We start from the raw sequence: 13,387 nt of genomic DNA, 5'->3' as shown, positions 1-13,387 counted from the left end.
GCTATAATGGTATACTTTATTCGTTTTCTTCGTGTATCGATCGTTTTATTATATTAAGATACATCTTGACTAGGATACTGCTACACCATGTATAAATATAAGTTTCATTGTAGTAATTCAAGTAATTGTATATTATTATTATGAGATTGTTATAGATATTGTGAATGCCGTTAAAAGACGTTGTTGACTCATTTTCCGCAGAACGTTTTCTCGTATATCTTTATATTTTTATTTTTCTTACAATATGTTTCATCAGGGTTAACGTGTATTATTTATTATTTTTTTGTATTATATATAATATACAGTACATACTGTACATATTATGTAAGTAACTGAATAAACACTGCGTATAACAGAAATATTTATTATCTAAAATTAAGTATATTGTATGTGTAATATATTAGGTATATAGTTATTTATAATTGTTAATTACGTACTAATTACAAACAATTGGAGTATTGAAAATTTAAAACGATAGATAGGTTAAGTTGTATCACTTAATATAATTATTACAATTATAATATTAATTTTTATACGCTTCAAATTACGCTTCATATTTATATACCTATATAGGTATTATACAAATTATAACAAGTAATAACGCTCTGCAGTGTATATTATACAATATAATACAGGTTCATTAATAATTTATTAATTTTAATATTGTATTATATACCTATCCTGTTTATTTTATTATATTATACTAAAAACTATACAAAAGCATATACACGAGATATTGGTTGGTTTTTCTTTAGTATACTATTTAAATATGATGAACATAATTTAATAATTTTGTATTATATTAGCATTCGTATATTTAGTAAATTGTCATATTATTTGGCATTAAAAACTTCTAAAACATTCAATACTGATTAAACTCATTTATAAGACTAAACCGGAAACTCTAAATTTAAGTGAGATCATCTTCAAAGTTTAAGAATCAAAAATTAAGTATATATAGGTATTAGGTACTACTGTATTTCAAATGGATATGCTAATTTATTTAAAATTGATCTGGTTTGTCTTTCGTGATTCGTCTGTAGATTTACGGAAGATTATAAGAATAATAATTAACTTAATGTGATTTTAATACTAAATTTTGAGTTTATCGAATCCTTAAATTTTTTTTAATTTAGAATATGAAAAATTTTTGATATTATCAAAAATTATAGAACAGATTTTAAAATAATTTATGAAGTATAACAATATATTATTATATTATTATAACCTATATATCATTAAACTCAAACATTACTTTTATTTAAAAACCTTTTAAATAATAGTCTTAAAAATTATCATCAAATTCTTGAAAACCATAATTTGCTTTACTATGTAGATAAAAGTTTCCGATTTCTTTTTAACTAATCAAAATATCAAATAGCGTGAAATAGAGTAATATATACATTTTTCATTTATGATTTTATATGATAATGTAAGCAAAATTATAGCTTTTATTTCAGTTTTCGAGTTCTGTAGTAAAAATAAAAGCTGTAAAAGTATTTGAAAATACTTATAAAAACTTTTTATAAATTAATTAATAAAAACTTTTGTCTATAGACATAAATATATACATGTATTATGTATAGTGGTAAAGTTTTCAAAGTTTTATTGGTCGATATAAAAAGTATTTTTTACTTACTCATAAATAATATAACTTACTTTATACTACCTTGTATTTTCTTTTTAGAAGTATATGAAAATTGTAGCCATAAAAATTCAAACATAGATGTATACTTCTAAGTTCTAATCTTATTATATCAAAGTTTAGCAGTTCTAAATCGACGAATTTGATTTTAAAAAAAATGGTATTGTAATATAAAAATGAATGCTATCATACTGAATAAAATTACACCTATAACACAACACACTCTGTAAACTTTTAACAATTTAACACGTATGACACATGACACTATCGTTTTCTGTCAATATTTTTATCATAGTAATTTTTATTAGTTCCTTAACTTCTTTTTAACTTTGACTGTTGCTTATATTTGTTTATATTTATATCCATAACGCACACTAAACCACTAATAAACTATTATTTATGAGCATATTTAAAGAATTTATGACAAAAAGTGGTGTGTATGTTAGAACTTTGCAAATATGCTTTACTTATCCACTTAAACTTTAAATAATTTTTATTAAATTGTAAATAATAAAAACTATATTTAACGTTTGATATTTATGTACAAAAACATTTTCAGAAACAAAAATTACTTCGAAACAAAATAATAGAAAGTTGAAATAGTTCTCTCGAAAAAAGTTTTCGTTTTCATAGTCTGAATTGGATTGTTATGTCGAAACACCTAAAAATGCATTTGTCAAAAATTTTATGAGTATGTTTTATAAATATTTAACATTTAAAAATTATAAACAGTGGTCATAAATACAAGAATTGAATTGACAGCTAATGTCTGCATTTTCAGTGTAGGTATATAACATATTTTATTATATAATATAGATATTAAGTTTTTATTTTCTTATGTAAATGTATATTTGAAAGTGTTTAGTATAGTTCAATTAACTTCAGATGTACTGAGTTATACACAATAAATCTATAGATAGGTACAAAATACGAATAATATATTTTATTGTATTTGTAAAACTATTATGAAATCGTCAAATTCTCAGATTAAATAAAGTTATTATTGTTATAAATGGTCATCTGACGATGATTGCATTTTATTTATATAAAAATATATGCTGCGTGCAAAAATGAGTAATATGTATTTTTCAGTAGAATCATAAAGATAGGTCATATACGTGAATTAGATAAACCACACTGGTGCGTAGTGTTTTTTTATTTAAATACAAAATACAAGCAAATACGTGCGAATTGAAAAAAATAAGTCCTCTTTACACGCATAGAACTCGATATAATATAGCCATTTGTTTTTAAATGTTTTGTTTTAAAATTTAAAATATTAGTATAAAATTTCTCAGATTGTAATACTTAGGCACCTGGCTATAATATTACCGCGTGCTCCTCGACGGTCGCGATTTGAACACAATAATAATAATATAGAGTTTTGTTTTGTTTTAAATTGTTAAATAATGAACTGTGCCATGCGCGAGGTCAATTAGTAAAAGTTTATTTATGTACCGTCTACGCGGTAATTATTATTCCGACGACAACGACGGGCAACGCTCTATTTATTGTTTAATCCTGCACACTGCTCACCGAAAACGTTCGTATGGGCCACAAATATAGATTATAAAAATTAAAATAATTATAATATTATAATATCATTATCTACGACACGATTCGCGCGTCGAATATGCGTTTTAATAATATTATGTGAAAAATGCAGTCGGGCCAGCGACCGCAGCTGTGCGAATAATAATAACATGCGGCAACATTGCAACATCGATTTATAATAATATTAAATATATATTATACGAAAGAAACTAAAAATTCCTGAGGAAAAACGCAATTTTATTATTTTCAACTTTCATTTATATCCCGTGTACATATATATATAGTACCAGTACATACTGGCTATTTACTGCAGAAATGTACGACTAAAATAATATTGGCCACCATGGTTTGTTGCATATAATAGGTATATAATATATCACTATCATCGAATTTATAACATTTTAAAAACAAATTGTATACCTACAGTTTATGCATAATTTATGACTAATAATATACAAAAAGTGTATATAATTATTAACAGTCGTGTAGTATTATAGCTGTGTTCGGTCTGAGTGTATGTATTAGTCGATGACTTAGCGCACGCTCACAAAAAATTGATATAGATATAGATAATCTAATCCTAATGTTATCTTTTTCATTTTCACATTTGTAACTACAACAAATATGATATATCTGCAGATAATACAATATAATATCACTCTGTATAATTATGTACATAACAACAATCAAATCATAAAAGCACCCGGGATTGAATCTAAAGTTAAACTTTCATTTTTTTTTTTTGTAATAGTTAAAATATATACTTATACAGTTATATGTAATATAAATTAAGAATATAAATTTAACATTATATAATATCGTGTCAACGTTTTTTTTTTTTTGTAGAAACAATTTGGAGATATTTTTCAATAATAATTAAATTGATTTGATTTCAACCTATATGTTGTGTACCAACCCCTCGATAATAACCATAAACTGTATTATAATGTGACGTCGCCCGGATTAAAATGAAATAATATTATGTATTAAAAGTTAGTAAAACATAGTACACGATTTGGAATAATAATCGACAGACCATGATAATATCATAATAATAATTAAAAACCGATATGCCAGTTTAACGGGAAAACGACAGAAGAGCGTAACGGCGATCGCGAAATTGACTTCGTTTGATAATAAATTATATTATAATAATATGTATAATATTATACGCGTTTTTACATGGTCCGTGAAGTTAACGAGAATATTAAAAGCACTACCGTAATTCCCGTTATAGTGCCAAATTTCAAGTGTTCAATTAGCTAGTGCAATACACCGATTCCGCGTCATCATACAATTATGATACTACTATACTACGACGTGCTGCTGCCTGTTACAGTAATCGCGCCCAATCACGATGTGTACAATATGATAAGCTAATACAGGCTAACAGGACGTGTGTTTGTCTACGCAAATCGGTTATTAATATTATCGTTTGAACGCATACTTATTACGTACAAATAATAAATTTATCGTTACAATATTATAAACTACATGCGTATAATAGGTACCTATAATACCTATATTTTCTATTTTGGCGTGAGGTATACGTTCTGTGTACTCGACTTGAAACTCGAAAAATCGTATTGGGGGAGGAGGTACGTTTAGACGAACTCAGGACCCACCAAATCTCCCCCTCTCTTCGACCACAAGTCGAGCGCTCATAATATTACATTGTTACGACGTAATAATAATTAGTGTAAGTCAGTAAGTCGTTGCCTATTAAATTAAAAAAACAAGATAATATTTTTGTTCGTCTCTGCAATAACGATACGACGAGGACGCGGCAGTCGTCGTAAACATAATATTATAATGACATTACGATATTATCGAACGGAGAGAAAAAAAAACAATAATAACGCGACGACGAAAACAACAAATCTGAGTGCGGCGCGGGCAAGGAACAGGACGTATTCGCGCGCGCGTTCGAATCTGGCACAACGCGCTCGGCGCGATGCGATCCGCCGCGCTGGCCCGGTGCCACATTACCACGGAACACAATGTCTTGTCGTCGTATCGGTACACGAACCCGGAGCCTAGCGTTTTTTTTCTTTTTGGCACGCACCTCTCTCTCCGTCTCTTCACATCGCACACATCCACCGCCCCCCCCCGATTCTTATACTCTCCGCTGCCCCACCGCCGTCGTCTTCTTTCTTTTATATCGTTTTCTTCGGGTCGCTCCCCCCGTCTTACCGGTGCATAACTCGGCCGCCGCCACTCAAACTCGCGAAAATATAAATCAAACGATGTTTGCATGTGCGCGCGTATTCCAAAGACGGCGGCGCGCCATCGTCCATGTGCATTCGCGTAAATAATAATAATAATAATAATATATTAGGTATATTATAATATACGCGCGTTTTCGCGCGAACTGTGCACCGCGCCGCGAAGGCGTCGTCACTCCGACGAATTTACGTAACTATGTTGTATTATCGTCGTCCCGCCGCGGGGTCGACGGCCTCATCCGCTACACACGCATGTAATTCTATATATCATAATAATAATAATAATAATACCATATCGATTTTATATTTATTCTCCATCGTTAATATTATTATTATCATTATTTTTAAGACCGAGACGGTGGGGTCGGCTGTCTCGACGATAAAAAAAAAAAATTACACTATACTATGTGTAGCGATTTCCCCGCTGCTACCCGACTGCAGTGTCCGTCGTCCGTACGCGTACGTAAAAAGTAATAACGTATACCTATATCATGTAGATTATCACACATGCGTTAGTGCACGTGAAAATATATTATTAATAATTATATAAAATATATATATATCATTATTATAATAAGGTGGAGGACACTGCCACACATATTATATTATACACACACCGTTACGGTCGATTTCGTGGAGAGGAGAGGTCGTTGGCCGGCCGCCGCCGGGTCGCCACACTGGTAACTTTCACTAGCGCCGCGCCGCGCCGCCCGGTGAACCCCACCGCCCCGTCGCGTTTCCGTGATGCAACGGTCGCCCCCGTCAGCTGACTAAACTCGCGAGCGTCGTCGTCGTCGTCGTCCTTGTCTCTCCTCGCGTTTCTCGTCGAAGTTTTCTCCGCGGCGGCGAGGGCATTTCCTCGATCTCGCGCGTCTCGTCCGCGAAAGATTAACTCTGCAGATTTTCACGGGATAATCGCTCTGCCGTCCGCGACGAGTCAGGGGTGATTGGCACACTATATACAGACGTAAAACGCGGGCAATAAATTATATTATATCTCATTGGGAATACAGAATCTGCACGCATATTGTTTTATCGAAACCAAGACGTTTGGAATATAATTATTACTGTACTCGCGAGTGTGTTGCGACGAGGTGAAAAAGGTAAAAACAAAACCGACAAGACGTATATGTGCATAATAATAATAATAATAATAACAATAGTGTAATATATAGCCCGGTTGTTGTTCCGCCGCGGTTAGCCGGTCGTTGAACTATGTCCCAGATTCGTGTGTAACCGCCGCTGCCACCGCCGCTTCGCCTATAAAACCACCGCCACCCGTCCCACCACCCGCGTAACACACACACACAATGGGCTCGTCCCGGTCGCGTGTGTCCGTCCTTGCAGCGCCCGGAAAATCGCGCGGCGTCCTTGTCATCCGTCCGCCGCCGACCCGTCCGCCAATCCGCAGTATCGTATACATACATCATAGGATCTCGGCGTTGCGATCTTCTTGCGGTCCGTACTCGCACATCACCGCCGCGTCCAGGTGTCGGGAGGGGAAGGGACTCGTCGTCGATTAGGTACTATGTATGTACACCGGCGAAAACGGTGACAAGACGCGCTCGTCGTCGGCCGGATCCGTCGTCGGCCGTTGACCCCGAGTAGTAGTAGTGTGTCTACGCGATGTTATATTATTATTAAATATATACGCGACGACGCCGGCGAGACCCACAGTGGGTCGGTGGGTGGAAGGTGGTGGGGAGAGGGCATTGTTGCAGCCGTTGCCGAATAATATCGTAATTATAATATCGCGATACCTACTTAATATAATTGTGCGGGGCGCCCGCGATTGTGCAATAATATAATATAATAACGGTCTGCCAAAACACCGACAGCAATATTATTAGATGTATATTATAGGTATACGGCGTGTATAGAGGCGTACTGTATAATAATTCGAACAAAAGAGGCCCCCGACAAGTGGCGACCAACACACACACAAACGAGTATATTATATTTTTTTATTTATATTATTATTACTGTTTTTAATAACACACCGCGTTACAACCACTGCCGGTTACGGTATATTTTGTTAACGCTCGCCATCGTCGTAATAATAATAATATAACACATATATGATAATAATATTGTATTATATTAGGTGGGTGGAGTGTAGGTACACTATATACATATATACCTATACGTGTTAGTTAGGTATATCGGTGGAGGAGGTGATGGCACTCGCGCGGATACAGCACAAGGAAATCTGGTGTGAGCGCGGCCGACCTGCGGTCCTCCCCTTCCCCGCGCCCCGCGTTCACATCCCTCCGCGCGCGTCTCGTCACGTCGCCGCCCGGGAGTCACTGACCGATTATGATCGTCGCCGCCACCTTTTCCTCCTCGTCGCCCTCTCCTCCGCCGCCCAGACATTTCCCAGTCGCCCCCCCCCATTCCACTACCCCCTCCGCGACTTATCAATCCCACCCCTCTTCGCTGCTATATACGTGCATAATGCGTATATGTATATACGATAATAATATTACACTGTCCTCTCCTTCGCCGCGAAAATATTTACCGAGCGACCTACTTGCCCGGCGCACAACGATTATATTATTATAATATTATCATCGCACACCTTTATTATTATTGTTTTTTTTTTATTATTATACATATTATTTATTTTTTCTCTCTCTCGCTCGCTCCGCATTCGTCTATATTATAACCACTCGCGCGTTTTGTTGTGCGGTTTTTTTTTTTCATTTCATTTCAGCCGAGGATACGCGTACACACCAGTATTATAAATATACGTTGCATGGTGTTATAGGTGTATTATAAATCGTCGTGCGCTGCTCCGCATTCCGGACCCATTGCCCTAGTGAACGGCAACGGCGGCGGCGGCGCGTTTCCCCGCTCGGTCTCCCCCGTCCGATTTCACCTGTATATAATACGACGACGACGACGACGACGACAAAATATAATATAATAATAATATGATCTGTAACAATAATAAATGAAATAAAAAATACCACTCCGGCCGCGATGCCCCGCCACTGAATATCGCGAGTCGTTTACCCGAACGGATTTTCATAATTTCATTATTATTATAACTACGCGTAATTACTGTATAATGTTTGACTCGCGTGCACGTTATAATTATATTTATGACACATAAATAAGTATACGGCGGCGTGCCTCTGGCGGAATTTCTGTCGATATTTTATTGTACACATAAGTCGCAAACATCGTGTGTTTTGACGACGCTGCGCAGCGGGAATCGCGATTTTTTTTTTTTTTTTTTTATTACTATTTTTTCTTCTTTCTTTTCTCGATGAACTTTGGCGTTATAATATATTCGGTAAGAGTGCCGCCGACTTATAGACGACGACGACGACGACGACGACGTCGACGCGCGCGCGTTTATTATTAAACAAATAAATACATATATAATATATATATTATAAATAGAGGTCATTGATCGCGCTTTTTTTTATGCAGATAAACGCGGACACGACTGGTACGCGCACGCCGCACGCTCACGCGCGCTTACCTAGTTATATAGGTACTTATCGGTTACCTAGGCACTATACTCGCGTGTATTTGTAAACCGTGTTTTTGGACCTACGGGTTTTCGCCTCACGACCATATTATTATTATTATAACAATATTACGATGACGTACAAACGATCGCGGGCTCGAGATCGCCACTGACGTGCTCGTTTTATTATTGTCGACATTTTCGGACTCCGTTATAGAAATTTAAATCGACACGACAAACGTTTGCTCGTAAGTAATAATAATATTATAACATTATAAACGACATTAATCGTCTCGGTAGCGAATTCACTGAATCTCGTCCGCGCAAAGCTCATCACTAAGCTGCAGTAGTGTACGATATAATAATATATATAGTAAGCCGTTTCGCGTTTTTAATTGCAGCGGATTGTTAAGTCCACACACGTTCGTTTATATATAAATATTATTTTGCATAATATTTGTAACTACGTTTTACGGTTCGTTAGAATTGCGATTTTGTCGTTATTGCGGAATAATTATATTTACTATATACCTATATACGAACGGATATAATATATTATAATATTAACTGTGTGTGTGCATAAGTACCAAAATCGTTTTCCGAACCGTACATATTCATTTGAACATTTAGAGGTCGTTGAACCGTCTGCAACACTTTTACTGACTAGTTTTTCTTTAAGAATACAAAAAAAAAAACCGAGTCGTCTGTGCACGAAATGCAATCTTATATTATATAGAGGGCATCATATCGAAGTATTGAATAATGCAGGTCGGTTTAAATGTAGTTAGTTACTAACCTGACCAGCTCTGAAATTGAATTAATTTAAAATTTACGTTTCTTATACATGAATATAATAATATGCATTATTTTTGTATCACAAATATATGTATAATCTATCTATATTATATTATACTTTCGTTTTTATACATAATATAGGTATTATTGTTTGTTTACGTTTCGTTTAAATTTTAAGTTTTATTCTTTTATTATAATTATATATTCAATGACTTTATTATATGCAGCTTGGTCTTATAGGAGAAGTTATAAATAAAGTTCTTGCACTACACTGTTTGATTTCTTTACATATAACATTTATATAAATTGTAGAAAGTTCCGCTACAAGTATATAATATTATCTTACGTAGTAATACGAGTTTCAGGATTTGCAGTGAATTTAAAACAGTAGAATTAAAAAAAAACTACATACTCGTTATCAATTATTGCAACAAAAAATTGCGATTTTCCATCTATATAAAATAATTTTATGTAAAGGACGTTGACCGATTAAAACGTTTCTCGTGAAAATCGCGTAGATTATCATGAATAAAAAACAGAGAAATAGAATTGACCGCGGTGGCTATATGCACCTATATAATATAATTATTCATTTTTATCGAACTATATATTTTTATCTCCGTCTCGTTTTCCGGAAATTGTATTTTTTTTGCCATGACAAACAATAGCAGCTCTCACGGTCCGAACGGAATGTCCCCGCGCCCAGACTCAATCGCGATATATTCACACACATACTTACACACACATATTTGCAAACTCCAAAACGGATTTATCAAAAACGTTATGATATATATATATAAGAAAAAAAAATTCGATGGTTAGCAAAAATATAATACCGGCCAGTCGACTACACGGGTAGTCGATAAAACGTATATAAACATTTAATAATAATAATACAGTTCGCACGGCCTACATCCGCCCAAGTGTTGCTGATGGTCTTTTATCAGTGGACCAATGACTAAATAGTTTTGAAATATTTTTTTCCTCCTATCGCATTTTAACGGGCACACACCACTCACGTACTACACTATTTTAATACAGTGCGTTCGCTGTTCGCGGTTAGAACACCTTGCAGCGCTCGCGATATAAAATGATCAAGAAACTTCTCGCGGATTGTTTGTAAGTTGATTTTTTTAATTTTTTTTTTTTTTTTTACTTGTCAATTATTGTTATCATCAAGTAGTACAATTCATACAGTCGTTTGTTCGGAATTTACATATATTTCCAATCTCTATTATATCAGTAAATTTCATACTTACCTATATGTATTTATGTAGTCTAAAAATAATTTTTTGTCAGTATTGTAGGGTATTCGTATTTAAGGTTAAGGTATTTAAAGATATTTAAAGAAAAATCGTATTCACACAGTTATAGAAAGTGTGTTGCAATATTAAATGGCAAACCTTAAGTATAATATTATTATCATGAGCTTTCTTCAGGTAAACTTTGACCTCTTCTAAACCAACGCATTTATTATAATATTATAGGTAGTACCTCTGGCTCCGGATATATATTATTTATTTTTTATGCATTATAATTATAAAGTTAAATTAAATCGATCTTCAGTTTAAATTTTTTTTTTTTATCAACTATGCGAGATATTATGTTATTATTATTTTATTATACTCGTGCAGTGTATATATTATATACCTATAGTGCAGCGCGTACCAGCTATACGTCCCGATGAAGTTTAACCGGTCTTGTCAGCAGGTCATCTGAAACGAAGAGAAATAGAAAGTGGTGTAGAACTCACGGTCGTTTATTAATATATTATTATTATATATCTTTAATATGGCTTAAAGAAGCGTGTATATATGTATATATATTGCAACCGTCAGTGCATATAAGTTATTGACTTCGTGTGACGCTTGCCAACTAGAAAAAAAATAATAATAATAAAACGGAAAACGATTAAAACGCATACATGATATAATAATTATACTTGGACTCGTATACGCTTGCCTAGCCGTTATGATTGCAATCAATACATTTTTATATGCATTATATATGTAGCTGCGACCGTGGACTATAATAATAGTAAACAGTCAGATTGTGCATAGTTGAGGAATGCATGTTTTAATGCACTATTTAACGTTATACTATATACGGTACATGATGTATATACACTATACATATTAATTGATATTTAAATATGTCGAGTTTTTTTTTTTTACAAAATACTAGCTATAATAGTCGTCTTCGTTGGTAAATTACTGCAACTATATGCTATACTGCGCAAATAAATGCGGTGTTGAAACGATGTTTTTTATACATCAAAGGACGCGTTGTAAAATATGTATTTCGAAAAACACAAACACACAATATTATAACAACTTAATATATTATGATATTACGAGAGACACATTGATCTTAGAAATCTGTCACAATAAAATGTATATTATGCTCAACGCGATAGACATCTGCTACATACAGTTATATTTTAATATCTGCAGATTAAGCCTACGCGGTCTAATAATTTGCTGTATACGGCGTTTATAGCAATTTAATTTTTTTAGATTTAATTACCGACAACTTATAATACTATGTTGTAATCACAAATAAAAACTCGATAAGTGTAGTTAGGTTATTTTATAATACAAATAAATGTTTTTCATAGATCCGACTGTAATGCTGAAATACGGTATATCGGAGTTAAACGCAACATTTCAAAAGAAACCGTCTAGGTATATTGTATATATACAGCGATAAACGTAACGCAGAATCATTCGAGAGACAGATTACTCGTTTAAAAAATACATACTCATAATACATAATAATATCACTATGATTCATAATGAATCTTCGGTTCTTATCGCCTTATTATTGTTTTCGCCGTATCAGCGGAATGGGTTAGCGCCATCGCGCTCATAACATTATAACTACTATATGCAGCAGTTCTGGCGCGTATAACATATTTCAGAAATTTAAAAGCGTATATTGAAATCGGATAAGGTAATTGTGAAGCTATATCTCATTATACGATACATTATAATATCGACTCTCGCGCTGCAGTAGGTATACACTATGCCGTTACGTTATAAATGTTGTTGTGCGCGTCCGACAAGATGATGGGAAGTAGGCATTATAATAAATATTGTAAATCGCAGCTCGATCTGCTTTTTACATCGCAAAATCACTGCAGACGGACAAAATATATGCGATGAATAATAACAATAAGTGTATTTATCGTCAAGTCGGTGGCGTATACATTATTATTTATATATATATATATGAATTTAATGTAGTACGCATGGCTAGATGGCTGTATAACGGAGAAAACAAAATACTGCTGCTGCGCATTTGCTGCACTCGTATAATACATCACGCGAGCTGAATAATAAATAACAATAATAACAATAATAGTAGTAATTCGGGAATAAATGAAATTGCGTATGGTTTTTTAATCGGTGTTAACTAATGCTAAATGATTGCGAGACCCGAAAATTCGCAATGTCGAATCAAAATCGGTCCATACACACACACACACACATAATATATTTGCGTGCGATGTTTTCGTCTGGTAAATATATATAGCTGGTTCGTTGACATCTGCTGCAGCGTTATATACATTACGTGGGTCGGTGAACTTATTGTAATAACATTTTTGTCTCTTGATCAAATAATCGAAATTAACCGTGGTCGGTCGAAAAAACAGTGAAATTTAATAAAAATATATATAAAAAAAATATT

At 33.8% G+C, this 13,387-nt stretch overlaps 1 protein-coding gene across 2 annotated transcripts in view; it reads left to right on the top strand.

Annotated features, from left to right (window-relative positions):
• Positions 1-13,387, top strand: part of LOC114125664 (uncharacterized) — a 51,463-nt gene that overhangs the window by 31,352 nt on the left and 6,724 nt on the right. Inside the window, exon 1 of one of the 2 annotated variants that reach the window (XM_027989430.2) lies at positions 10,704-10,816. The exons of the other annotated variant lie outside the window; for it this stretch is intronic. Coding sequence (XP_027845231.1) covers positions 10,788-10,816 — 29 coding nt within the window. The 5' untranslated portion in view covers positions 10,704-10,787. Of the gene's footprint in view, positions 1-10,703; positions 10,817-13,387 lie in introns of those variants that run through there. 2 annotated transcript variants of the gene reach the window in all.

Source organism: Aphis gossypii, chromosome 3, assembly GCF_020184175.1.
Source record: "Aphis gossypii isolate Hap1 chromosome 3, ASM2018417v2, whole genome shotgun sequence".
NCBI lineage: Eukaryota > Metazoa > Arthropoda > Insecta > Hemiptera > Aphididae > Aphis > Aphis gossypii.
This window is presented reverse-complemented; position numbering and strand designations above follow the sequence as displayed.